At 36.0% G+C, this 25,198-nt stretch overlaps 2 protein-coding genes across 7 annotated transcripts in view; both read right to left on the bottom strand.

Annotated features, from left to right (window-relative positions):
• LOC142344868 (uncharacterized) overlaps positions 1-25,198 on the bottom strand; it is a 577,092-nt gene that overhangs the window by 473,706 nt on the left and 78,188 nt on the right. The gene's annotated exons all lie outside the window — the stretch shown is intronic.
• LOC142344855 (uncharacterized) lies at positions 6,086-8,434 on the bottom strand. 6 transcript variants are annotated; one of them, XM_075396884.1, is made up of 3 exons: positions 7,361-8,434; positions 6,490-7,024; positions 6,086-6,349 (listed from the first exon to the last, which is right to left on the bottom strand). In XM_075396884.1, exon 1 carries the CDS (start codon positions 8,418-8,420, stop codon positions 7,458-7,460), a length of 963 nt encoding a protein of 320 aa, XP_075252999.1. In that variant the 5' UTR covers positions 8,421-8,434; the 3' UTR covers positions 6,086-6,349; positions 6,490-7,024; positions 7,361-7,457. The 6 variants fall into 6 exon arrangements, with proteins under 6 accessions (XP_075252999.1, XP_075253003.1, XP_075253000.1 ...); XM_075396888.1 differs by having other exon boundaries at positions 6,086-6,341; XM_075396885.1 differs by having other exon boundaries at positions 6,495-7,024.

Here is a 25,198-nt window from a genome sequence, read left to right as displayed (position 1 = left end):
TTTTTGAACTGTTGTCGCCTATTTCTTCAATCATTCGTTTTCCATATACCTACACAAAATTTTTTGCGGTCAAAAGTTGATTTTTTTAGAATTTTAGCTGTATTCTTTTAGCCTGTTCGACCAAATCAAAATTTAATTCTTGCTTAAGGATGGTTTTTTGTAAATCTTTAGTTATCTTTGAAAAATTTGAACTGGAAAGATTAGTTTTTTAGGCTACTATTTTTTTGAATGGGCTGCCACTATGATTGGTTTTCCTCCCTTTAAAAAAATGAATGAATTCCTGGTCTTCATTTTTAAAATTTTCTTCAGTTGTTCAAAAATCCCACCAAAGATACTATAAATGGTTATTAGTAAAGATAAAAAAACACTTTGATTGGCAAAATTAGAATTAAAACTTAAAAAACGGTATTGGAAAAGTCGCATGTGATCAGAAACATTCGCTCCCTTACTAGAAAATTGTACACTATTTTTTTCTCATGCGCTTTCTCAGAACAATGTATGAATACAATTGAATCTAGAGCGAATATTGAATTCGCACAATAATTCGCTCTTTCAATATTTCATACTTCGAAAAGAAAGTTACAATTAAAAAATGCATAGCTGGGAGACTCCGGAACTGACTCGAATTAGTTATTCACTTCAGTTCTAGCCAAATACTCACATTAAATAACTTTCAGTGCAACGTCAAGACATCTATTTAGAGTTGATCATGCAATACAATTTTCCTTCGATCAACAAAAGACGAGCAACTGATTTTTAAAAAACACCACAAAAAGTCTTGAATAGGGGAAACAAAAGCATTTATCGAAAATGCCGCATCTTTATCAACAAAGTTCCCTACAAATCAAGCGCTCACAAAAAACACTACCAACCTTCAACAAAAATGCTTTTAAAAAGAAGAATTTTAACAAAAGAAATAAAAAACAGTTCCTTCAAAAAAGACAAGGCATCTTAAAAACTGAAAACTCTTTCAAGGATCAAAACCCTCAAAAACACAATTGTTTGTTAATATACTGGAGCCGTTCCACTTTGCCGATAAAACTTAAATTTAAAACCGAAAAACTGCTTTTGAAACAGTCGCCCGTGGCCATAAAATTTTCTCTCGCTTAGCTGGTTTTTTCACATCTACTTTGTTGCTATCTTCGAAATCCAGAGCACACAATCAGCAGTCTCTCTTCACTCTTCAAATTTGAACCTAAAATGAACACTAAAAAATTTAAACCGCGCAATATTGACTTTTACTTCCTGTTTCCAAAAACCTCGACAGATGGAAATAATCATAAACTGGAACCACTCCAATCAGATATTCACTTATTTCTCACCTATCTGCTCACTAAGCAAAATGAATCTTCTAGTTAAATTGACTAATCAATATCAAACAACAGAGTAAACGTAGCTTGAGAAAATCAAATTTGATGAAAAATGATAAAACATTGTTTTCACAAGCTACGACTACAAAAACAATTATTGGCAAGAGACTTTAGTAAAACCTTAGCCTTAATTCCGTAAAAACAGTCAACAGACACGAAAAAAAACACCAAAAACATTCCCTGAAAACGTAAAAGGAACAGTTTAAGATACAACATGTTTTTACGAACATCGCTACAATCTCCCTGGAACACTATTACCAAAAAAACTATTCCAGGACTATTCCTTGATAACCGAACAATTGCTCTTAATCGCTGACCTACCTAATACCCGGTAGAGACTAAATAACAATTATGAAAAAAAACTTTTTAAGTATAGAACTTGCCTGTCTAGCATTCAAATAGCATACACCTACCAATAGCATCAGCTAGAATAGCTATAAATAGAAAATTGAATCAGAAAAATAGTGGGAAAAGCACCGAATTAAAGAAGAAGTTTTGAAAAAAGCTAGAAAGAACAGAAAAATTGATCCGAAATTTGCATATATTATACAATTGTATTTTAGAACAGAAAGTGAATTGAAAAAGGTCGGCAGTTTTTCTGAAACAACTACGTTTTACGAGAACACGCATATTATTAAACAAGATTTCAAGAGGAACACAAAACTGCTAAAACCCTGCCAATAAGAAAAAAAACAAGCAAAGCCGGAAGATTCCAGAATCGAGGACAAGTACAACATAAATACAGCCGCAGCAAATTTCTCACCAATTTGAACACTCAAATTATTGAAGCATTCAAGGAAACAATATAAAAATATTAAAAATGAAAACGGAAAATCTAAAATTGCTAATGTGGAAAATCTTTCTAAGTTACGACTCAAAATTACTTTCAACAAACAGTCTGATTTCATTTTTCTCAGCTAATCACTGGCCAGATGATAAACAGAACAAAACCTGATGTGTCGTGAAGATCTAAAAAAAGCGACGAATAATTCAAATCTGTCATCTTTTCTACAGTTCTTCGCTATTTGCGAAGTTCCAAAAAAATCTCTAGGAAAGCCTGATGTTTATGCGTCTCTTCAACCTGTAACTATCGGTACAGCGGACAAAAAACAAACAACCGACTAACGTCGGAAAAATTGTTCTCGAAAAACATCCACCAAAGGTAGGATTCGAACCCCGACCTCCCGAATCCGCTTCCTTCACCTCAACGGAGGTATTAACCACTCAGCTATCAGGGCTTTATCAGCGACTCTCTAACAATCGGTTTTGTTTGAACAATAAACTTTATATCGGAGTGAGAGCAAATGAAGTCACTCAAAAATCAAGTGCGTGAAAAAGTCACTTGAGAAGTCAACAATTATTCTAGTACTTTTAGTGCAAAACAGTCAAGCAAAAAATTTGCATAAAGAAGATCCACTATTTTACATTAATTTCTTCTCATTCACGAGCAATTAATAAAGTAGAGATAATTTTTTTACACGTAGCAGCCGTCCAATAAATGTTCTAAATAGAACTTATGTGAGCAGTCGCTTTCAGTCTGTGCCGTAACAAACGCCAGATGGCACGCTAAAGAATAATAAAACACAAAGAACCATAAAGACCACCATAAAAAACTTGCCCATCAATCATTCAAAGGTCTGCTCCCAGATTTTCAGAAACGAAACTAATTGAAAATAAAACCATCAGCATCACAAGTCATGAAAACAGCTTAAAATTGCAACTTAATGTCTAATAAATTCTGAGAATGGTGAAAAAAACTACCAAACGCACATTTAGGTATGAAAGAAAAACACTTCGGCAAAATATCATTTTTACGAAAGCTTTTAAAAACTTGCCTCACGTAAACAACACAATCTTCTCCATTAGCAAAATTAATTTAGCACCTACTTTTCTCGCTAAAAATGTCGTATGGAAAATAAATCACTCTTTTCTGCTGCTGTTCAATTTAGTTACACTTAGTTTCACATGCAACATTGACATCTTGTTTTAAATACATTAAAAAATGATCAGGAAAAGCGGCTTCAACAATGCTCCCCTTCGAGCCGTAAAAAAGACGGTGTCAGCATAGTCCCTCTTCGATAAGTAAAAATAGATCACCATAATTACTTATAGAGTCGTTTCAGCGCCAAACTATAATATAGATCGTTAAAACAAAAACAGCGCCGCAATAAAAGCCAGTTGAGAAATTGAGGGCGGTTATTAATGAGGGCGGTTATTGCCAGAAAATAGCCGGGATAGCATCGTAGACCTGCAGCTTCGAACAAATCAAAAACCAGAAGTAACGAGAAACTTCCCTACTTATAATGTATTGCGGCGATGTCATATTTGAACACGAACCTATTGAAACTATTGCTTATTCTAATATCAGAGCTCAAATTATCTCCAATTGGAGTGACACAATTTAGTTGCCCCTATCTGTGAATTAAAATCAGGAAAGGTCATTTTAAAAGATATGTCATTTTTGAGAGTAAGATAAGCCACGTGTGTGCAAAAATTTCACCTCACGAATGAACTGAAAACTCGCTCCATTCAGAATGAAAAATTTTACACTCACTAAACAAATCCTGTAAGAAAATATTATTTGATTGGGGACACAATTTAGAAAAATCCGACAAAAAAATGATAAAAAAGTAAAAATCAAAGTCAAATTGCCGCATGTGCACAAAATGTGTACCTTAAAATCGTTGGGAAAAAAATTCAGGCGCAAGACCACTAAATTTTTCACTCTACTTACTGTTTAGGCGTGGCCAAATTCACTTTTCCATTTGACTTCAAAAAATTATGACTGATGAGAGTTAAAGATCTTAAAATCATAGCCGGAAAAAACAACAAGTCCCAAGAGTCGTCTGTCAAGAAAACTAATTTTTAAAATAAATGGTACTCAATAACTTCTCTATTTTAAAAGAATAAAAATAGAAAAACTAAAAAAAATTGGCAAAAATAACAATTTTTTTTTATTTTTCCGTCATTTTGTCAACAATAACTGTTTAATATCATATAAACTATAATTGTTTGGTAACTAAAAAATACTTGGAGCAATAAAGCAAAACAATAATAAAAAATGGCTAAAGTAGTTAAACCATTAAGCAAAAAATCTTTCAAACTAAAAAAAAACTGCTGACAAAAAGGCGCGCGAATAAACAATTTCTCCCGCTTACTGAAAATTTTGTGCACCTCAATTTGCTTTCTCAGAATCATCGGGAACAACAAAAAACTACTGTTTTTGCTTCGCTCTCAATGTTTTTTAACACTGAAACCACTCCAAAACTATTTTCCGTTTCATTTCTTGCTTCAAACTTCACTCTAATAAAATGATTTACTAAAGACCTTTCTCAGACACTCCTCTTCGAGTCAAAAAAAAAGACAGCGCCCCAATACAATTCAAATTCTTTGATTGTAAAAAACCAAGACCATAGCCAAAAGATTGCCGGAAAATAGCCGCGATAGACGCTTGCGGCCTACCATGAATTGAAACAACTAAAGAAATAAGATTGACAGATCGGCAACCAGCTTTTAAACAGACCACTAGACTTTTTCGGTTAGATTCGGACTGTAATTTTTATGAGACACATTTGCTCTACAAGGAAAAACTCTAATGGTGCTTTTTCAAAATTAATATTCTATATTAAAAGCTAAGACTCTATTACTCAGGAATTCGAGATATAAGTTTGGAACTACTTAGATGCACACTATTGACCTTTAATTAGTAAATGTTCACAAAATTTATAGTTCCATAAGTGAGTTCAGAAGTCAATTTTTTGAGTGAGGTAAGTCACGCAATTGACCTAAAAGCAGAAATGACGTCACAAACACAAATTTTAACTGCAAAGCAGAAGTCACTGAAGTCATTGAAAAATCAATTCCAAGAAGTTAGGGTAAGACGAAACAAAAATCTGTTAGACGAAGTAAAAAAAAAACATTGCAGGACAAGTCCTGAAGTACAATTCAAAGAATTTTCATTGACTAAACAAAAAACTAGACCTAGTACAAACTGAGTGAATTGGAAAAACCATTTCTAAAAAGAATCAGATAAAAAAAAACAGAAAATCAATGTAAAAATGCCGCATGTGAACAAAAAAACCATTAGCGAGAAAAACCATAGAAATTTGGTTCAAACAAAAAACTAGGTCTAGAATGAACTATGAATGGATTGGGGGAACCATTCAGAAAATTAAATCAGATCCAAAAAATCGGATTTTTGTTCAAACACCGTATTCTACTCTACTTTAAAATTAGAGCACAAAAATTTCACGCCGCAAAACCACTTGCTTTTTCGCTCCATTTCCTGTTTCGGCGTGACCAAAGTCATTACTCCAATTTGACTTCAAAAATCATGAAAATGTCTGAACAGACCTTAAAAAAAGACAGCGCCCCAATACAATTCAAATTCTTTGGGTGAATTGTAAAAAAAATAGGAGCGCAATAATAGCCGCCTGGAATTGCTGACCCGGCTATTAAAAACGTCAATAATAGCCCCAACTATCTCTTTGTGGCGGTCAAAACACCTGAACTGTTAAAAGCTACTTGAAATTATCCGTCAATAATTTTAGATTATCACCCTGTGGCACAAAAAATTACAGATTAGACGTACATAAACCTAATGCAGTAGACTAATGAAAATTTTTGCGGCTCTTAAAGGTATTATCTTAACGGGACGGAATCCAACAAGACCCCAGTGATAGTAACAGATTAGGTAATTCTTAGAAAAACCAGCAAATTTTTCATTCTAAATTAACAAATCAAAACAACGAACAAAAATAATAAAACAATAGAACTCATTTTGTTTTGAGCTGTCAAATATATACAAACATCATAACTCTAAAATTACGCTGAAGTCTGATGGTCAATGCATGTCTTCAGCTCCACATCTGATCCAGATGGAAAGGTTAACATGTCCGCTTCCGTCGTTTGCAGTTTCACTGACAACCCAGAGGTGTTCGTTTCACTTACGCCAACAAAGCAATAGGCTATCTAAATATCTTGACAACCAAATTTGAGATATTTCCGAATTTAAAAGTTAAATGAAAACATTCAGCACTGATATTGCTTTACAGAATATATCAACTCATATCACCAATCAACTTACACTTGAAAGAAACTAACCAATTGAAAGACTAACCTAACCTTTCTGTCGACACAATCCTCCGAAAACGCGATTGGTTCAGTTTCACTGACAACTTCGCTTTGAAGGGTTGTTCAGGTTCCGAGCTAGAGTTTCGTGCACAAGTCCGATGTTTCAACCCTCGTTTTCATCTTGATCGTCATGTCGGTGACCGTTCAGAAACTTGTTCCATAATCTTTGTTTGATTAGACGACGTTTAACAAACTTCGCTAGATCACAACCCAATTGAAAAATGTTTGTGGGTTCATGAACGTACACCTTCTAGTCTTAATACATCGACGAGCTTCGATGTCCGATCAAAACTGGTCCCACATTTTACATCACTCGATCCCAATTACCTTACACCGTACGTTATGAAATCGTATTTAAACTTTAATGACCCGAGTTACGTTTTAAATTTCGCATTGCATCGTGTACTGTCACATTCTTTTTATAAACTACTGCCTCGCATCTATTCGTTTTAAGCATACCGAAATACTTTCTTACGCTGTACCGTATCGTAAGATAGTTTATCGAATCGCTAGAAGATATTCTAAAAATAAAATAGGTTATAGAAACAAAACATCAATTCAAATCACAGACATATAAGCATAATAAATTTTACGTTTTGGAAAAATTGAAACTGGTCAAAATAACAGTTTTCTTAGAATGAAGAATGATTATTAGCAACGCGGAAAATAGCACTTGTCAACTGGAACTTTGCTCTAACTTGTGAATTTCCCGAAACAAATTCAGATACTCTTGAAATAGAAAATGGATCAGCTTAGGGAAAGTTTAACAATCGCATTAGTTTTCGTTTTATTGACAAATGCACAAAATATTTTACTGGTTAGCAAATTGAGGGGTAATATGGTATAAAATAATTCACCATGATAGCAGCGTCTGGCGCAATCCACGGCGCCGTGATGGAAGGAAACGTTTGACCGAGTTTTAAACGTACAGATCTTTATCGTGATTTGTCAAACTTATCGCCGATGTGAATGATCTCTGGATTCTCGAGACGCACTTCTGGAAACAGGTTCATAGTCTGCTCCGTGATGTGTGACTGTGCTCCTGTGCCCACGGGCTTCGCCAGTACTTCTAGATCTGCTGCGGGATGAACGTCCGTTGCTCGTGTGGTTGCCTCCACCACCTCCTCCGCTGTACCTTGCCGCTCGACCGCGTCCTCGTTCATCGCTTTCTTCTTTTGGTGGTGGGTGATTGCTTCGACCATGACCCGGCGATGGGGGTGATCTCGAGTAATGTCTTCGAGCTTTTTCAACCACCGGTTGAACAGCCGGTGACCGCGATCGGGTCCTTGAGTACCTCGGAGCCGGCTCTGGTCTACTTGAATATTGCTGAGAGGAGTGTTGAGAAGGCTTTGGCTGACTTGTATAATATTCAGATTTTCTGTACTTGTAATGGGGACTTCGCGAGCGTGGTGTTCGCTCTCGATATTTCGGTCTTGGATCTCGCTCCTCATAGCGACTGTCTCTTCGCTCATAGCGCGTATCTACATAACGATCACGGTCATTATACCGATCACGATCACTATAGCGATCTCCGCCACCGTAGCGATCATTATAGCGATCGCCACCTCCACCACCCCCGCCGTAATATCTTGGATTTCCACTTCCATAACCACCACCACCTCCATATCTTCCGCTACCACCACCACCACCGCGCCAATCATTGCCATATCCAACACGATCTCGTTTACCGTAATCACTGGTCTCCGAGTACATGACAGCCATTTGACATCCATTCAGAACTTTTCTATTTAAGTTTTTAATGGCTCGTTCAGCGTCTTCTTTATGAGCCATATGAACGAACCCATAGTTCTTTAACACGCAAGCTTCTTTCACTCGACCGAATCTCTCGAATTCTTGTCTCAAATCGACGTCGCGTACTTTTGTAGGCAAAATGCTTCCAACAAAGATTTTGACCATGCTGATATCTAAAAAGTAAGGCGTCAACATTCTCAAGGTTTGGGAGGAAAAGATGTTGATTTCCGGAAATCGTTATATAAACATAAATCGACTAACGTTGGACAAATTGCTCTCGAACGACGGCGGGGCAATTTAATTCAGAGGGTGCTGTATCCTAGATAATTTTTATGGTTGCAAAAAATTTCGACCAAGGAGGGGTTGGTGCTCCCAACCTCCGGAGTAAAAGACCGAAAGACTATCAACTCGGCTACCATGTTCTTCTGCTAGCTGTTGCTAGTGAAAATGGCTGGCGTATCAAAACATAGCTGGCAGATTGTCAGAAAATAGCCGCAATAGCTTCGTAGATCTGCAGTCTCAAAAAACAGTATAAAAGGAAGACCAAAAAATTCGTCTTTTCATTGAAGGCTGATATGTTATATTTTGATTAAAAATCTGTATAATATTTTGCTGCCTCTATTAGCTGCTCTCTAATAACATTCATTTAGAGTGACACACACCCATTTGACCTTATCTGTTTGAGTTAAAGTAAATAAAAGTCAATTTCAAAGTGAAGAAGTCATTTTTGAGAGTGAGGTAAGTCAAGTGTGACCCAAAATTTAATCACGCTAATGAACAAAAAACTTGATCCACTAAAAGCGAAAAAGGACGTCACACACGCACTTCAGTTGAAATTGCATGAACGAATGAACAAAAAGCAGATTTGAAGTGGTTGTGACGTCATATGGTCGTAACAAAAATCTCGACGACGAAATAAAAGAAAACATAGCAGGACAAGTCCTGAAATACAATTCAGAGAATTGAATGAAAAATTTAAAAGTACTCTACCTGACCAGCAGATCAATTGAACAAAGCCAGCCAAAACAAACAAAATCATCAAAAATAGAGAAACTAAAACAATCAAACTTCATCCCTTTAAAAATACATGTTTCAAAAATATGTTCAAGACCATTTTTTGTTTTTGAAATCGGTCCATTATTATATCTGCATGACCTGAAAAAATTCATTGGCCCTTGAAGATGACCGAAAAATATTTTTAAAAAATCAATTGCAAAATTTAATAAAATTTTACTGAAAATTGTTATATTATTATCTTCAGAATCATTTCTGTCATTAGAGGCTATCCATTAACACAATTCCAGGCACTAAAAATTTCATTGGCTCAAAGATCGATAGGCAATAAATTTTAGAAAAAATCTCAAACTTCAAAAAATAGAAATTAGTTCTATGAAAATGTTGAAAACCGTTCAATTGCCACCTAGCAGCTATCTAATAACATATTATCACACTTGGATGAGGGTAGCTGGCTACAGAGGCAAGAAAAACTGAATACAAGACCAAAAAATATTTTAAAAAATCTTGAAAAGAATTGCAAATTTTATCAAAAAATTTCTAAAATTCGAATAGCTAAATTGTTGATAACAAATACATTGAACCGAGCAACCATACAGTAGCTTTTTATCAGAAATTGACAAAAACTTAAACCTTGAAAAAATTGCAAATTTTATTTAACAAAATGCCAAATTTCGAGACATTAAAATGTTGAAAACCAATCCATTATTACTAAAAACCATGCAGTGCTCTACTGTCAAACCACAATGGACATATCCTGACCCCTGAAGCTGGAAAAACTCAAAAAGTGACAAAAATTTTCAAAAAACATAAAAAAAATTGCAAAAATTAGTATCATTTTGCATGTTTGTATTTGTAGTACCAAAACAAATAGCACATAAAATGGTCATAACAAGTTATTTTGTCCCGCAAAAGACCTTCATCATTTTTCAAAAACTTCAAAGTAAGACTAAAACCAAAGAAAATTAAAAAAAATCACAAAATATGAAAAATTGCAAAATTTTGAGCCCAAAAACTCTTAAACATGACCTTTTAACCTTTAATTAAGGCCAACCCAGCAGCTGAACCACTCTAAGCCTTTGAAGGACTACTGAAGCTCACTTTGGACCTCTAATAAAACTTAATGCCCGCTGGGTTTTACCTGTTTATCCCGTTTTGAAAGATCAAAACAAAAAACACAGCGCCTCAATACAATTCAAATACTTTGAATTGTAAGAAAACCAAGAGAAGGCCAATAATAGCCCCAGCTATCGCTGTGCGGCTATTAAATACAGACAATTTGATAGGCCGGCAATCAGAATTGAGAAAATCTTAATACTGTTTTATGATTGGCTGATTGATCCATAATGATCTCATCACGCGTTAAAAACATCATCTAGAATTATGCTACGTTGAAATTAGGTAAACCGAACGCATTAGTTTAGTTTACATCGAACTGAAGTTTAGTTTAAATTTCTCACCCAATCAGATTAGTTAAAAATTCTAAAATTTGGTTAGTCTATTTGTTGAAGATGTCGCCGTATAGATAATCTTACATTCGATCGTTTTTTTGTCACGCAAAAATTAAGGACTCAAGCATGAAAAAGTCACCCAAGAAGTTAAACAAAAAGAATGCTATAGAACAAAACGTTCACGCAAAAATTTTGCATATGGAAACAAGTTTACTAAAATTGCTTCAAAATTCGTTTGAGGGAAATTAATTGCCCTCGAATGATGTCTTTCTTTTATAACCTAACAAAAAATAATCAGCATTAACCAGCAATAGTCGGATACTGCGTGGAGGGCTAAACTCTTCGGAAAAGAAGACGAACTCAGGCGGAGGCCGTAACATTGAAAACGAAACATTGATTGAAAATTGACCTCCTCCACACTAGGTAAACATTGACTTCTCCGGAGTCTCGTAGTTCTAGTCCACAAAAACACAAAAAATAAATCAAATAGAGAAAACTGGTTCTAGTAATCAACATCCACATATCATAATTACACTAAATTAGGAAATGCCTCACCTCAACACAGGCGAAAAATTGGCTGGTTCGGTCATTCCCACCAGTACGTTTTCATAAAGCAATGCATATTTTTCTAATCTATCAAAAAATAAATATTAAACACATCAGCTGGGATTGAAAATGTAAAGCAAAAGACAGAACTCTCGAATACAAACAATTAATGGCGAAAGAACATGACTCAAACAAACAGCCTCCCTTCATCAACAACATCTCCCATTGCAGCATCAACAATTTCGCTCCGCCTAAGTCTCCTAGGGCTTCGAAGGCAGAGAGGATGGCGCTCTTTAGGGGAGCGCAGCTGATTTTTGTCCTCAGATTTGACACCATGTCAGCGGGCGTCCTCTTTTTGCGCATATCTTTGATGCCAGCTGTTTCAACGTTTTTGAAGCTGGTGGGCCAGCTCCACCAGTGCATCCGAAGACAACTGTACACACCATGTTTACAGTTGTCTTCTTCGCTATGGATTGGATTCAGTAAAGTAACATCATTATGCACAAGCATGAAAATTTCACTGTTGTCCATGACGTCAATTCTCCGTTAGCCGAATCATACCATTGCGAACCCATACCATTGCGAATCTTAAGTGATGTCAGTCATGAAGTTGAGATCAAAACTCATCTTCAGTCGTTGCAAAGGGAAACCTTAGGTTTTAAATCAACGACAGCTGATGGTGGCACGAAAGTAGTAGCAAATCTTACATGTATCACGAAACTATTGACAGAACAAATATGAACAGAAAACATAACACACAATCAAACATTTTCTGTTCATATTTGTTCTTTTCAATAGTTTCTTGATACATGTAAGCTTTGCTGCTACTTTCCCGGCAAATTTTTGCTAGCTGCATTCAATCAAAGTAATTTTTTGATCCTTTATTCCCGAAGTCCGTCCGCATTGACGTCTAATCTTGCGCCATCATCAGTTGTCGTTAATTTAAAAGCAAAGGTTTCCCTTTGCAACGGCTGAAGAAGAGGTTCAATCTCAACTTCATGGCAGACATCACTTAAGATTCCCAGGGTAAGATTGGCCTATCGGTGAATGGAGGGTACGGATAACAGTCAAAATTTCAAAGCATGTGCACAATGATGTTATCTTTACTGTTCCAATCCATAGCGAAGGACACTGCCGTCCACATATTTACACAAGGGGAACTGAAATCCATTAGTTGTTGGTAATAAAAACGAGAAGGAAAAAGCAAAGGAAGTTGCTTTTGAGCATCTGTGAACGCATATTTGTAAAAATCGTATCTTTTCCGTCTGAAACCTCTCTTCCAATCCGCTTAAGGGGTACTTATCTACTGCACATATTAGTTTTTATATGATGACTTACAAAGTAATTAAACATCATGTGTATCTGGGGAGTTAATTATCTGGTCTTCTTCATCTTATCTGTCGCAAATATTAACCGGATTTTGCTCGTTAAAACATACTCAATTTTATTAAACCAAACGTCAGATATGAAATACAATGAGCTCAGAAATGGTATTCTTGTATTGAACCATATGCTATTATTGTTGTTGTGGTTTCGCAGCACACAGCTGCAGGGCACATTCGGTCCCCTTTCTTCAATTGAAATAGTGCCAACTTGTTTCAGCACAGCCTGTAGTCACAAAAAAACAGCCATGTGCAGACATTGACTTCGGAAAACTCGGTATTTATGCATTTTCACATCAATTAACGTAAGTCTATCGGAAACTTTACGGACTTTACATTAAAGATCATAGATTGTAATGAGAGCAACGACAATGTAATTTCCTCGAGGCATTAAACGCAATCAAACGATTCCCAAGCAAAATCCCGTTAATATTTGCAACAGATAACATGATGAAGACCAGAGCAGTAAAACTTTTCGATCCTTGGTCTGCCAGAGGGTTGCACTTGTTCAATTATGAAGGTTTCAAATATATGACGAACCGTTTACTGATTACAGTTGAAGTTTGATATTTGACACCAGAGTAAAAATTGAGGCACTAATTTTAAATATAATCTGAGTAAAATTGAAGTCCAACTCTTTCAAATTTTAGACTTCATCCAAAAGTATTTTGGCTAAAGTGAAGCAGAAAAGCCAAATTCTTAAAGCGTTGTCTTTTAAAAGATCAACCTGTCCATGAAGCTTACATTTCATCGTAATGGCAATTACAAAAATACTTCAATTCTATCCTCACTGACTCCAGTGATCGCATCCCAGATATATAGTATAATTAAAGAGACCGTGTAGAGCGAACGTATAGCCAAATTGCGAAAACCGAATTGTGTAAAGCTTCAATTCAAATCAATTTTTCGAAAATACCCATTCAATTACTGTAGAGGGACTTGCCAAGTTTCGCCATAGAAGTTAACCCAAACTAAAACTTCATGTCTGAATTTCCACAATTGTTAATTTACTAAGTCAAATTAAGTTGCTTGAGCAGACGGAAGGTATGGTGCTCCTTCATAACTGATTTCAATAAAAGTTCTGTGATTTGGTTAAAAGATTACTAATCTTACTGAGACCAAAAAAAAAACAACAGATTAAAAAAGCACTCCTGGGACCGGTGAAAACACTGATCAGTTTTATTCTTATAGAAATGTACTTTTTCAATATAATTAAATATTATTTTTTAATCTTGAGAAGTGCGCAGCTGAGAGGGCTCAGAATTGTTCCTGTATCTTATGGCCTTTCAGGTAGTTTTCGTTGCCTTGTTTTTTAATCAGTTACAGTAACAGCTACCATTACTTTTTTAAAAGACTCAATTTTGACTGCCAGTTTTAGTAGGAATTTAAGTGTTTATCTTTCAATATGGGGAGGGGTGTCACTAGAGTAAAATCTTTGCAAAGAAATTTTGAGTGCTTTCGAGACGGCAAGAATAGTATAAACTTTTATCATCTGGTTTTACAATTGGCTCCTTCGCCTATTGCTTAAGAAATTTCTTAAGTTTTTGTCTAGCAATCAGACTTCAATTTTCCTACTCGCTTCTGCTTTCCGTTTTATTTAGACCAGACTACAAGGAATCTGTTTGAGCAATGGATGCTTGACCTTTGTTTTTTGGTTGTCACATCAGATTCAAGCCCAGACGGCACAGTTTTTGTTCAAGGCTTATTACAAAGCGTTCACTTTGAATGCATTGTAGTTACCAGGATGGATTAGTTAGAATCAAAAGGAATTGATACTTTATTCCAGCGAGTCCGATACCTATTTTTGGGCGCCTCTGTCACTGGAACCCTATGTCCGCGACAACGTCTGTCAAATCCATGTCTTGGGTCACAACCTCATCCTGTATTACCGACAGTTCCGACAAAAAAGCAATGATACCGACAAAAAAGTCGATAATTGACTATTCTTTCTTAAATTACCGAAGTAAACAACAAAAACCAATGAAACCGACAAAAACTATTATAAATGACACTTTTTACATAAAATACCGACGAAATCGACAAAAACCCGACCCTTTTTGTGTCGGTTTTGTCACTATTTCTCAGAACGGTTTGCCCGCTTAATGCAATTATTGGGTGGGTTCAATTGACAGCTATTAGAAGTATTTTTTGTAAACAATGACCGCTTAATTTTTTAATATGGAGAACAAAGTGTCAAAAAGGAGGAAGGGAAAATTGAAATTGCTGAAATAAATTTTATTCCAGTTGAAGGTAAGTATTAAGATTTCGTTGAAATTCAAAAAAAAACTCGCACATGAAATATTAGCGCACCGGACTTGAAGAATTGTGTTCCAAAAAAAAACAAAAGAGGAACCGACTGTTGTTCACTAGGACAGTTCTCTTTGTCTCTGTGGCACTTTTCGTTAATTAAAAAAATAGAAGCTTCCTAAAATCGCAAATTCTACCGCTTTTAACAATTCGTTAATTTTTTCTTGTGAATAAGTTTTACCTTTGATGTTTAATGGAGAGGATGCACGCAATTGCGATAACGTTTGACGTAGCCTTGCCTTCTTTTGTTCAGCAAGAAAGAAAGAAAGAATTAATTTCTCGTATTCATAATATTAAAATTACGTGAACAGTTTAGAGTTAGAGATGGATCAGAGGGGACCCTCCTAAAGGTGAATCAACTTATATTATGAGGACCCGAGTTAAAAGTGCAGAGCACTGATCGCCTTTAACTTCTTTAACTATTTTTCTTAACCTACTTCTGTATTGAAACAGATATCCCTTAACCTTAGTGAAGTCTGAAGTCTAGGAAAAGTTTTAAGGGACCGATTTTTGCTCGCAGCTGTGGAAACATCAAGGTATTCTATGAAGACATCCTTTTTAACTAGCGTATTGAGTATTTTGGCTCCGCGATATCTTAGAGAATGCCTATCACTCAGACAATTTGCTGCGGGAACTTCATACAAGCCAAACGTTGTAGCTCGGGAAGCCATGGACGTTTTCAGCTGCCTTTTAAAATATTGTTTAGGTAGCAAGTCGGTTGCAATTGCTTGATTGAAAAAAGGGAGAATTTTAACAATTCTAACGTATAGATATCATAGATGTTTTGTATTCCTGAATCTTCGAAAAGTGAACAGGAATGATACCTTGAGCTTTTGAAGAAAATTAGCCCGAGTAGTTTCTTTTGTCGCAATTTAATTGGAAGTAAACGGTAGCGCGAATTTCAACCGTATATCAATACACCATATTGTATGACAGGTTTGATGTAAACATTGTATTACCATATTACAATGTCACGACTCACAAGGTGTCGCAAACGCGAAACAATGAAAATCTGCTTAGAAACTTTTTTTTACAAAACCCTGAATATGGATTGTAAAATTGAACCTCTCATCTATCTTTTTTCCGAGATAGGTAACGAGCGGTTGTTTAAACAACAATTCACCGTCTAATTCTAAAGTGAGATCAATTTTTCATGAATTTGCAGAAATTGACATTTCGAAATGTTCAATGAAATTTCATTTTTCTTGATCCACTCAAAAAATTTGTTCAGTTCATTGTTCAGCTTTGATTTTTCACCATCCTGACAGGTATAAAGACAATTTGTATCATCTGCAAACAAGTAGGTGTCTAAAAAGGAAGAAACATTGAGTAGATCATTTACATAGATAAGGAATAGAAGCGGACCCAAAATTTATCCTTGGGGAAAACCACAGGTCACTGGTAAAAAAGGAGACCGGATTGAAGAAAGTTCTACACACTGTACTCTATTTAATAAATAGGATTTGAACCAATCTAATGCAAAACAACAAACGCCATAAATCTTCAATTTCGATAACAGACGTGTGTGATTCACAGTATTAAAGGCTTATCGCAAGTCCAGGAGAATGAAAACATATTCAATACCTGGGTTTTCACGGAGCGTTTCGTGCGTGATATGGGCTAATGCGTGGATAGTTGAGTATTTTGATCGAAAGCCAAACTGCTTCGGGTAGAAAATGTTCAGTTTCAATAAGAAAAATTCAATTCTTGCGTAAACGACTTTCTGAAGCAATTTACTTTGTACAGAGAGTATAGAAACTGAGCGGTAGTTGTCAATATACTTTTTGAGCCTTTTTTATGCAATGGGAAAACTTTAGCTGTCTTGATGCTTTCGGGAAAAACGCCTTCACTCAAGGAGCCATTGAAAATATACGGAGGGGGTTCTCGGAGAACTGGAAGACCAGACTTCACAATTTCGGCAGAGTCAATCGAGGCCTGACGATTTTCTGTCTTTCAATTCAGCTACATAACGTTCAAACTCTACCATACCTAGAGGATGAAGAAAGAAGTTGTGCTCACTTTCCGCAATAGCCGAGAGAATTGTAGAATCTTTTTTGCTACGAGGTAAAGCCAAACTCACAATTTTACAATTCAGAGCTTTAACGACGTCTTCCATTTCGCTCAGCAAAGTATTTCCGTCTAGTAAAACAATATTGCTTGGCCTTTTTTCTCTACCACAGAAGGCATTTAACTCTCGAAAAACTTTCGAGAATTGTTGAAGTTTCTTGAAAAAAAGGCCCCATAGTATTGCTTCTTGGATGCTTTAACTAGTTTATTCACCACAGCACGGTAATGTTGAAAGCGCTGTTCATCAGCATGTGCTCTGAATCTTTGGAAAAGACGGGAAGCTTTGCATTCTTAGCTACGCAGTTTTTTTTACTGCATTCGTTATCCAGGGATATTTGAGAGTTTTCAATTCCTTGTAATTGGCATTTCGATTTACAACTAGTGTAAGTTTTTATAGGTTATCAAACGCTGCATCAATGCTCTGTTCAAGATTTACTAAGAAAATTTCAGAATGAAGATCATTCAGGAACAAGATGTGTGCTCGTTCATCCTTATTACATTTATTTGGACAGTTATCGCAAAGTGGTCAGATACACTGACTTTCTCTACTTTTGCATCAACTTCCCAATCACTGTTATGTATTATGTGGTCAATGAGGGTGATAGATTTACATGTCACTCGAGTGGGACTCTCTATTTCCTGAGAAAAACCATGTGTCTCTAAAATTGTTAGATACTGTGATACCACTGCATTATAATTCAGTAGATCAACGTTAAAATCTCCGAGAAAAAAACAGGGAAGCTTCATTTCAAGAATTTTTTAGAGAAAGATGTCAAAATCTTCCAGAAAAATTTGTTTGCTTACAGACGGAAAGTTGTACAAGCAAGTGAAACATTGAACTACACCTACATTCATGTTCGTTTCAATAGTAAACTTCTCAAACCAGATAGAATTGTGTATAAAGAGTGCCACTCCACTATTTCGTTTTTCTCCGGTTTTCACGACAGGATAGGAATATTCCTTTAAATCAAAAAAAATTCATCAGTATCGCCATTTAGCCAGGTTTCAGATAGACAGAGCACAGACGATAATGGTTGTATAGAATTGTTTCGTAATTTTGTTGCTTCACAACTAACATATGTACCTTCCACAAGATGTTTTGCTTCACAACTAATATATTGTGAAGCAAAACATCTTTTAGAAGACAATGGCTTGCTCTCTGAAAGAAATGTCGGTAAAATAGTTCGCTAAAAGTGTTAGAGAAACCAACGCGAGAGGTTGGTCTTAAAAGAGTGGCGAGGTTTTTCAAAAAAAAAAACGGTGGCAGTAACGTTTGATAAATGAACAGGGTCTTACGTGATAAATGGGAAAACGTAAAAAAGAAATTTGACTTATAATTCTCAAAACTAAAAATGCAAGTGAGAACATTGCCTTAATCATTGAAAAAAATAAAAAGTAGTCGCGTTGATATGAAAAATAAGCTTTTGATAAATGATGAAAATTTTGATTGAAACTACTTGAACATAAGCAGCCTGTGTTATATTTCATTAAAAACTAAAAAGAGTACCGTTTTCAATAGAAGGCATCATCTATCGTAATTTAAATAATTTTTTGGCGCCATTTTTGTACGAAATAAGTTCACATATCACATCTTTAAGAAAAGATCTGGAAAAAATAAATGTTTCCCAATAAAAACAAAAAATTATTAGATGTCAAATTTTTTTAATAAAACATTTCTCTTAGCGGCGTAAAATTGTGTTGGAGAAATTTTTAATCAAGTGAGTCCCCAAAAATTTAAAAATCAACTTTGGAAGACTTCTTGAAGCGAGCTGATACAATCTTCCAGAACTATGACGAAGTTTTGCCTGAAAAGCCGCCTACTAACTGAGGCATCACTGTTGTACCAGTAGTAGTAGTTCAGGCTTCTGAAATGCATGGCTTGGAGCACCCTAATTGACCGCTATAAATGCAATAGTTTCGAAATTGGGATGCAGTTTTTGCACAAGCAGCAAATTCTCCAAGTGCACATGTCAATTTCGTTGAAACTTCTAAAAAAAATTTCAATAAGTGTCGCTGATCCGATATTTTACATTTTTGTTGTCTGTAAGGTCCGTGTGTTTGTTGATAATATTAAAGAGATAGGCAGTTCTCGAATTTAAGTTTTCGCCGCTTTTGATTAACAGTTTTATCTACTAACGATTTCAAATTTCGCGCCTCGTCTCGTCCGATTACCCAATTACTGTTGTTGACTTGTATTTATTTTGCTATGACAATGTTGTATATTTTGTTTAGGAGATCACATAATATTAATAACATATGAAGTTTGAAGTAAAAATATAGAGTTAGAAATTTCAGTTTGATTAAACGTTCTCATATGTAAGAGAAGAAGCTATCATCCATTTCGTCCAATTTTTTTGGATTCCTTCGATGAGTACTAGATCCCATTTGGACGGAAACCACACTTGACAACCGTTAGATATGATTAGTACGATGTAACCCTTGTATACGTTCAATTTAACTAGAGGGAGAGTTTTGTGGTGAAGATTTCTTCTGAGACAACAAAAAGATTTAAGGGGTATCGAGGCTCGTGTGTTTGCGTTTTGATGCCAATTGAATTATCACAAAATTGTATTCAAAGATATGCTTTATAAAGGCAAGATGTAAAAAAGTCACTTTTTATCGTAAGGAGCGACTTTTTTGAACAAAAATATCTTGCATCTATTTTCATGGAGGCGCATTTCTCTTTTTTATTGCACCATTTAAATTAACCCAATCTATTCTTTTATATGCATAAATTTGTTTAATGCGATCGATCGCTTGATCGTAATTGCATTTGCATTGCGTTATGTCAGCTTAATGATCTGGGCAAATTTTTGTTGTATTAGCACTAACTTTATTTCAATTGATCCAAAATTTTGATTCGTTTAATTTTACCCAAAAACTTAGTGAAATTTAGCATTTGTTCAAAATTTTCATCTATGAAGTAGTTGAGCCAGGTGTTAATAAGCTGATCTGTTGACGAGATTTTTTGTGAGGTCCTCAAACCTCTGTTTGCACCATCTGTACGGGCGGCGTTTAGGTGGGTTTTAAATGCAGACGATTAGGATTGAGTCATTGTTATTTTTAATTTTCTCGCTTGGGCAATCTTAACATGTGTTCTTAACAAACTTTTCTTCATGTTGAATGTTGACTATTACCGCCACTAGAACTCTCCATGTTTTGAGACTTCGCTTTTGATGTTTGGTCTGGCCATTAATCTCGACAACGGTCTGGCGGATGGTCTGGCCTACGGTCTCGACAAGGGTCTGGCGTAGGGTCTGCTCGGTCTGGCCATTGGGCTGGACAACGTTCTGGCGGATGGTCTGGCCTACGGTCTGGACAATGGTCTGGCCTTAGGTCTGTTCGGTCTGGCCATTAATCTTGACAACGGTCTGGCGGATGGTCTGGCCTACGGTCTCGACAAGGGTCTGGCGTAGGGTCTGCTCGGTCTGGCCATTGGGCCGGACAACGGTCTGGCCGATGGTCTGGACAACGGTCTGGCCTAAGGTCTGTTCGGTCTGCCCAATGGTCTGGACAACGGTCTGGCCGATGGTCTGGACAACGGTCTGGCCTAAGGTCTGTTCGGTCTGCCCAATGGTCTGGCCATTAATCTTGACAACGGTCTGGCGGATGGTCTGGCCTACGGTCTCGACAAGGGTCTGGCGTAGGGTCTGCTCGGTCTGGCCATTGGGCTGGACAACGTTCTGGCGGATGGTCTGGCCTACGGTCTGGACAATGGTCTGGCCTTAGGTCTGTTCGGTCTGGCCATTAATCTTGACAACGGTCTGGCGGATAGTCTGGCCTACGGTCTCGACAAGGGTCTGGCGTAGGGTCTGCTCGGTCTGGCCATTGGGCTGGACAACGTTCTGGCGGATGGTCTGGCCTACGTCTGGAAAAGTGTGTGTGGCCTAAGGTCTGTTCGGTCTGGCCATTGGTCTGGACAACGGTCTGGCCGATGGTCTGGACAACGGTCTGGCCTAAGGTCTGTTCGGTCTGCCCAATGGTCTGGACAATGTCTGGTCAGTCTGGCCAATGGTGTCCAAAGTCTGTTCAGTCTGGCCAATGGTGGCCAAAGTCTGCTCGGTCTGGCCAATACCTATCTTTGGGTATTGTCGGTCTGGCCAGTGTCTGTTTTGGGTATGGTCGGTCTGGCCAATACCTGTCTTGGGTCGCGGACTTCATCCTGGGTATACCTTGATGAGCCAGCAATCATTTCAGTACAACAATTGAAATATTTTTTCTTGAATACACCTCAAGGGTTTATCAGGAAGGCTCCAAGTCTTACAGCAATGGAAGATCTCAAGGAATACATTTGTCTCTGCCGTGTCCTTAACAGATTCCCTTTCGGCTGTCTGTTTTGATGATTTTTGTGTCAATTTGTTCTAAGCTATCGTTGTTGAGCCAAGCTTTTTTAAAGCATTTGAAATCTTTGTCTGGATATATCTCATATCACTTTAGGTGAACAATATTGTCAGATTTCAGAATTAAGGAAATTAGTTTGACACGGATTCAAGAATTAAGATTGATTGCTGATGACAATCCTGATCTCAATTTTAGATTAAAAGTTTTCATGTTTTTAGACTGCTAATTGGCTTCTTCTGACAATTTCTATGAGTCGGTAGATAAAATAAGTGCCAACAGTTTTTTTGCCAACAGTGCCAAAGTTCTTTTTTGTTGATGCATAGTCTCCGGCATTCTATTTCCAGGTTGCAATGATTTCTTTTTATTCAACTACGCGGTTGGCCAAAAAATTTTTGCACCTGCTTAGATGATGTTGCAGCCAAACAATTGTGACTTTGGAAAACATTTTGTTTCATCCTGGTTGCAGTTGACACCGCCCCAACCATTTGAACTCAAAGATGCTGTCTTGATGCAGTCTCTAACTGCATTGGGAAAACAGCGGCTGCATCAAGTGCTATTGACCAATCGCAAAAGACATAGAAACTACATCCTGATTCTAATCTTGGTTTTAGAGTTATTGTAAGCGAATGATCTTCAAGTGGTTCAGATAAACATGAAAAATTGTATGATTAAAGAACTTCATCTAAAAATTACTATCTCCTGCAATGCTTTTATATCGACAAAAACTGGACAAACAATTTTTCTTGGTTAGTGCTCTTTGAAAACCAAACAGAGGGATCAGAAAAGCGCAAAGCCTCCAACATAATCTGTTTTTTTTTTTGTTTTTTGGTGTTTCATTGTCAAGTTAAACTGAAAATCCAAACCAATCAGGTTTTGGATTCCGACTTACGCCAAGTGTCTTCAAGTTGTTATATTCGCTTTCCAAAACCAATTCATGATCAGCTTTCAGGAAATTTACAAAGATTGTTGAAACTGTTTTTGAATCGCTAGAAGTCGATTTCATGTAATGGCTATAGTTTTAATGAAGAGGTCCTGCAATTTTACTGCTTCCTGAAAGTCGAAATCAGCTGCTATATCAGAAAAAGTTTTTAAACTGTGGATTTTTTACAAGAACTTTACATCACTTTTATTTGTTTATAAGCTTTGATTCTTTTTAAGTTAATGTCCCGCCACAAAATCCAACGACGATTGTTCAAGTATTTACAACGTTTTTTGAAAGTTTTGCTGTTGAAACTTTCTCTTTTTCCCAAATGGGCTGCAAATTGATCTGATTTACGTTTAAAAAGATCTGTTAAAGAACTGAATGATTCGTTGCAGCTTGTCGTTTTCTTTTAAGAACTCAACCAAACATTTCTGGTTCAGTGATATTTCAAAATTTGAACCATTATGACATCTAATGTTACGATTATGATGTCTATGGACAACTCCAAACTAAAATTCACTTTTCGATGTCTAGTTGTTCCGACCCCACTTGTGGGGGGGGGGGGGAGGAACTATATACTCAAATGGTTTTTTTTTTGTTCCGTAAATTTTGGCCGACCGATATATTCATCGTAGAGAAATGTGCGTGGTGTCTTTAAAAAGCTCATCCAGCCTAGAATTCGAAATTAAAAAGATTTTTTTGATTTTCGTTTTTTTTTCGAGGAGTTATCGATGTTTAAAGTTTCATGTGAACACTGGATGTTTGGTTCACTTTTGTTCACTTTTACCGTAATTTTCGTTCGAATTAACGTTTTCTCTACGAAAAATTTAATTCAAAACTAGATTTCACGCCAAAAAGTAAATCAATTTTAGGTTTTTAATAGACGAAAGGAGATAATAAAGACTAGTTCTAGTCTTAGAGGGAAGTTTAATGTATAAAAAAAAATCGAATTAGGTTTGGGAGCTCTTTTTTTTTAGAAAGCTTTGCAATTTTTTTGTTTTTTCAAGTCACCTAGAGACTACTAGACACTTTTAATATCGAAGTTCCGTTAATGACAAACCTCTTTTACGATCAAATGAAGCCCAATGAACAAAAAAATATGTTTCGAAGGGATCGCTCATGTTTTTTTTGGACTCGTATCTCAAATTTCGTAATTTCAAATGAAATTTTGATATATTTTTTGAGGTTTTACTAAAGTTTTATAATCCTATGACATAAACTAGTTGACTAAATTTGCAATAGATTTGCTAAGGAGCATTAAGTGAACCTATCTAGTGCTGTGAGTGGACAGCTAATGGCTGTTAAGACTTTGAAAATAAATTTTCGAAAGTTTTTTAAAATTAGTAAATCATAAACTTATTTTTGTGAACTGTTTATTCGTCTCAGTAAAAACAAGATTAAACTCCTTCATACCACTGCAGCATAAGTTAATCTCATTGGCGGCTTTATCAAATAACTATTGGTTATACAGCTTCAATGCCACAAGATTTCAATTTTTTTATTAAATTTTTTGGACATTTCGTTTTATTGGTTCATTTTGATGGACTATGATGGACTATTGGTTCATTTTGATGGTTCATCTTGCAATTATTATACTAAAATTACCCTAATTGAACTGCCTCATGAATGAAATAAAAACACAAAAAAACATGAAATTTCTGGATAAAACAGAAAAAACTTTTGGATCTATTCTGTTTCGGCCCCCCTGTGTTTTTTACACTCGCAAAAACTATATGTCATCGAGTGCTAAGTTTCCGATGACTCTTCGGTTCTAACCAATTTCAGTAACATAGTTATTTCTTCAAGAACGATTTTGAAAGACGAACATTTATGGCATTGGCACTTTCTTTGATCTGAAAAGAGGAGATTTTGTTTTCTGAAATAAACTTCACTGATTATCAAATTGTGAACGCAAACAAAATGTTTCAAAATACAAAAAAAAATAAAAAATTAAAACCGGTCTTTCAAAAATTATAGCTTAGACCACTCGAAACATGGAAAAATCGCAAGAGTCTGGCACCCCCTTTGGAGCATGAAACTTACAATCAATATCCCCATCTTCAATCTCTAGAAAAAATTGACCATAAAAACATTCAAGATTGTCAGGAACCCTTTAACGTGTTTTCCGCCCATCGTAAATTTTGAACTAGACCTTATTCATTGTTACAATTTAATTACAAAACTTTAATTTTCCAGATACAGTAATCCATTACTTGCTCAATGCAAAGAATCTCTTGAGCTCCGATTACTGCAAGTGAGCCATTTGCTGAAAAATTACTATACTATGCTATAGCAGTAATTTTCCGTATTCAATTATGCGCAAAGCATCAAACCATTTTGCCGGAATTTTTAAAAATGATAGAGCATTTTGATTGCCCCAAAACGTTCCATTGTGGGCAAATGACTTTAAATGTTCTGACTAACAATTAGCTGTTAAATTTTCTTCTGGGACGCAGGCCTGTTTAGTTCAAGTTCTAAGTAAATCAGTGAAAAAAATTGGTTCTGTCATAAAGAATTACTTAGACCCATTTACAGCAACAAACATAGTTACAAAAAATGGACAATGTTGGCAGCTAAGATTATGACATTGATGAGTTAATTCTACAATTGCAAGGAAATTACTATAGCATTAGAACTTCAGAATTAAGTTTCCCGGAAAAAACGCAAAATTTGATTTTGAAGAGAAAAAATGCAGGCAAAAGAGTAACACCAGAATTAATCTCAAAAAATTTTTGGAAACGATTGAGAACACGTAAGCGAAAAACAGAAAAACATAGGAAACACTTAGAACATTGAAAACATGAAAAGTGTTGCCTAATCAATTTTAAACTACATTAAATTTAATTTCTCTGCGAATTTTAAAAGAAGTGCAGTTGTTGATTGAAGTTCATGCGCTAATGCGAAACGTTTGAG

This window comes from Convolutriloba macropyga, chromosome 8, assembly GCF_964194025.1.
Source record: "Convolutriloba macropyga chromosome 8, txConMacr16.3, whole genome shotgun sequence".
Lineage (NCBI taxonomy): Eukaryota > Metazoa > Xenacoelomorpha > Acoela > Convolutidae > Convolutriloba > Convolutriloba macropyga.
Note: the sequence above shows the minus strand (reverse complement) of the source record. Positions and strands in the feature narration are given on the sequence as shown.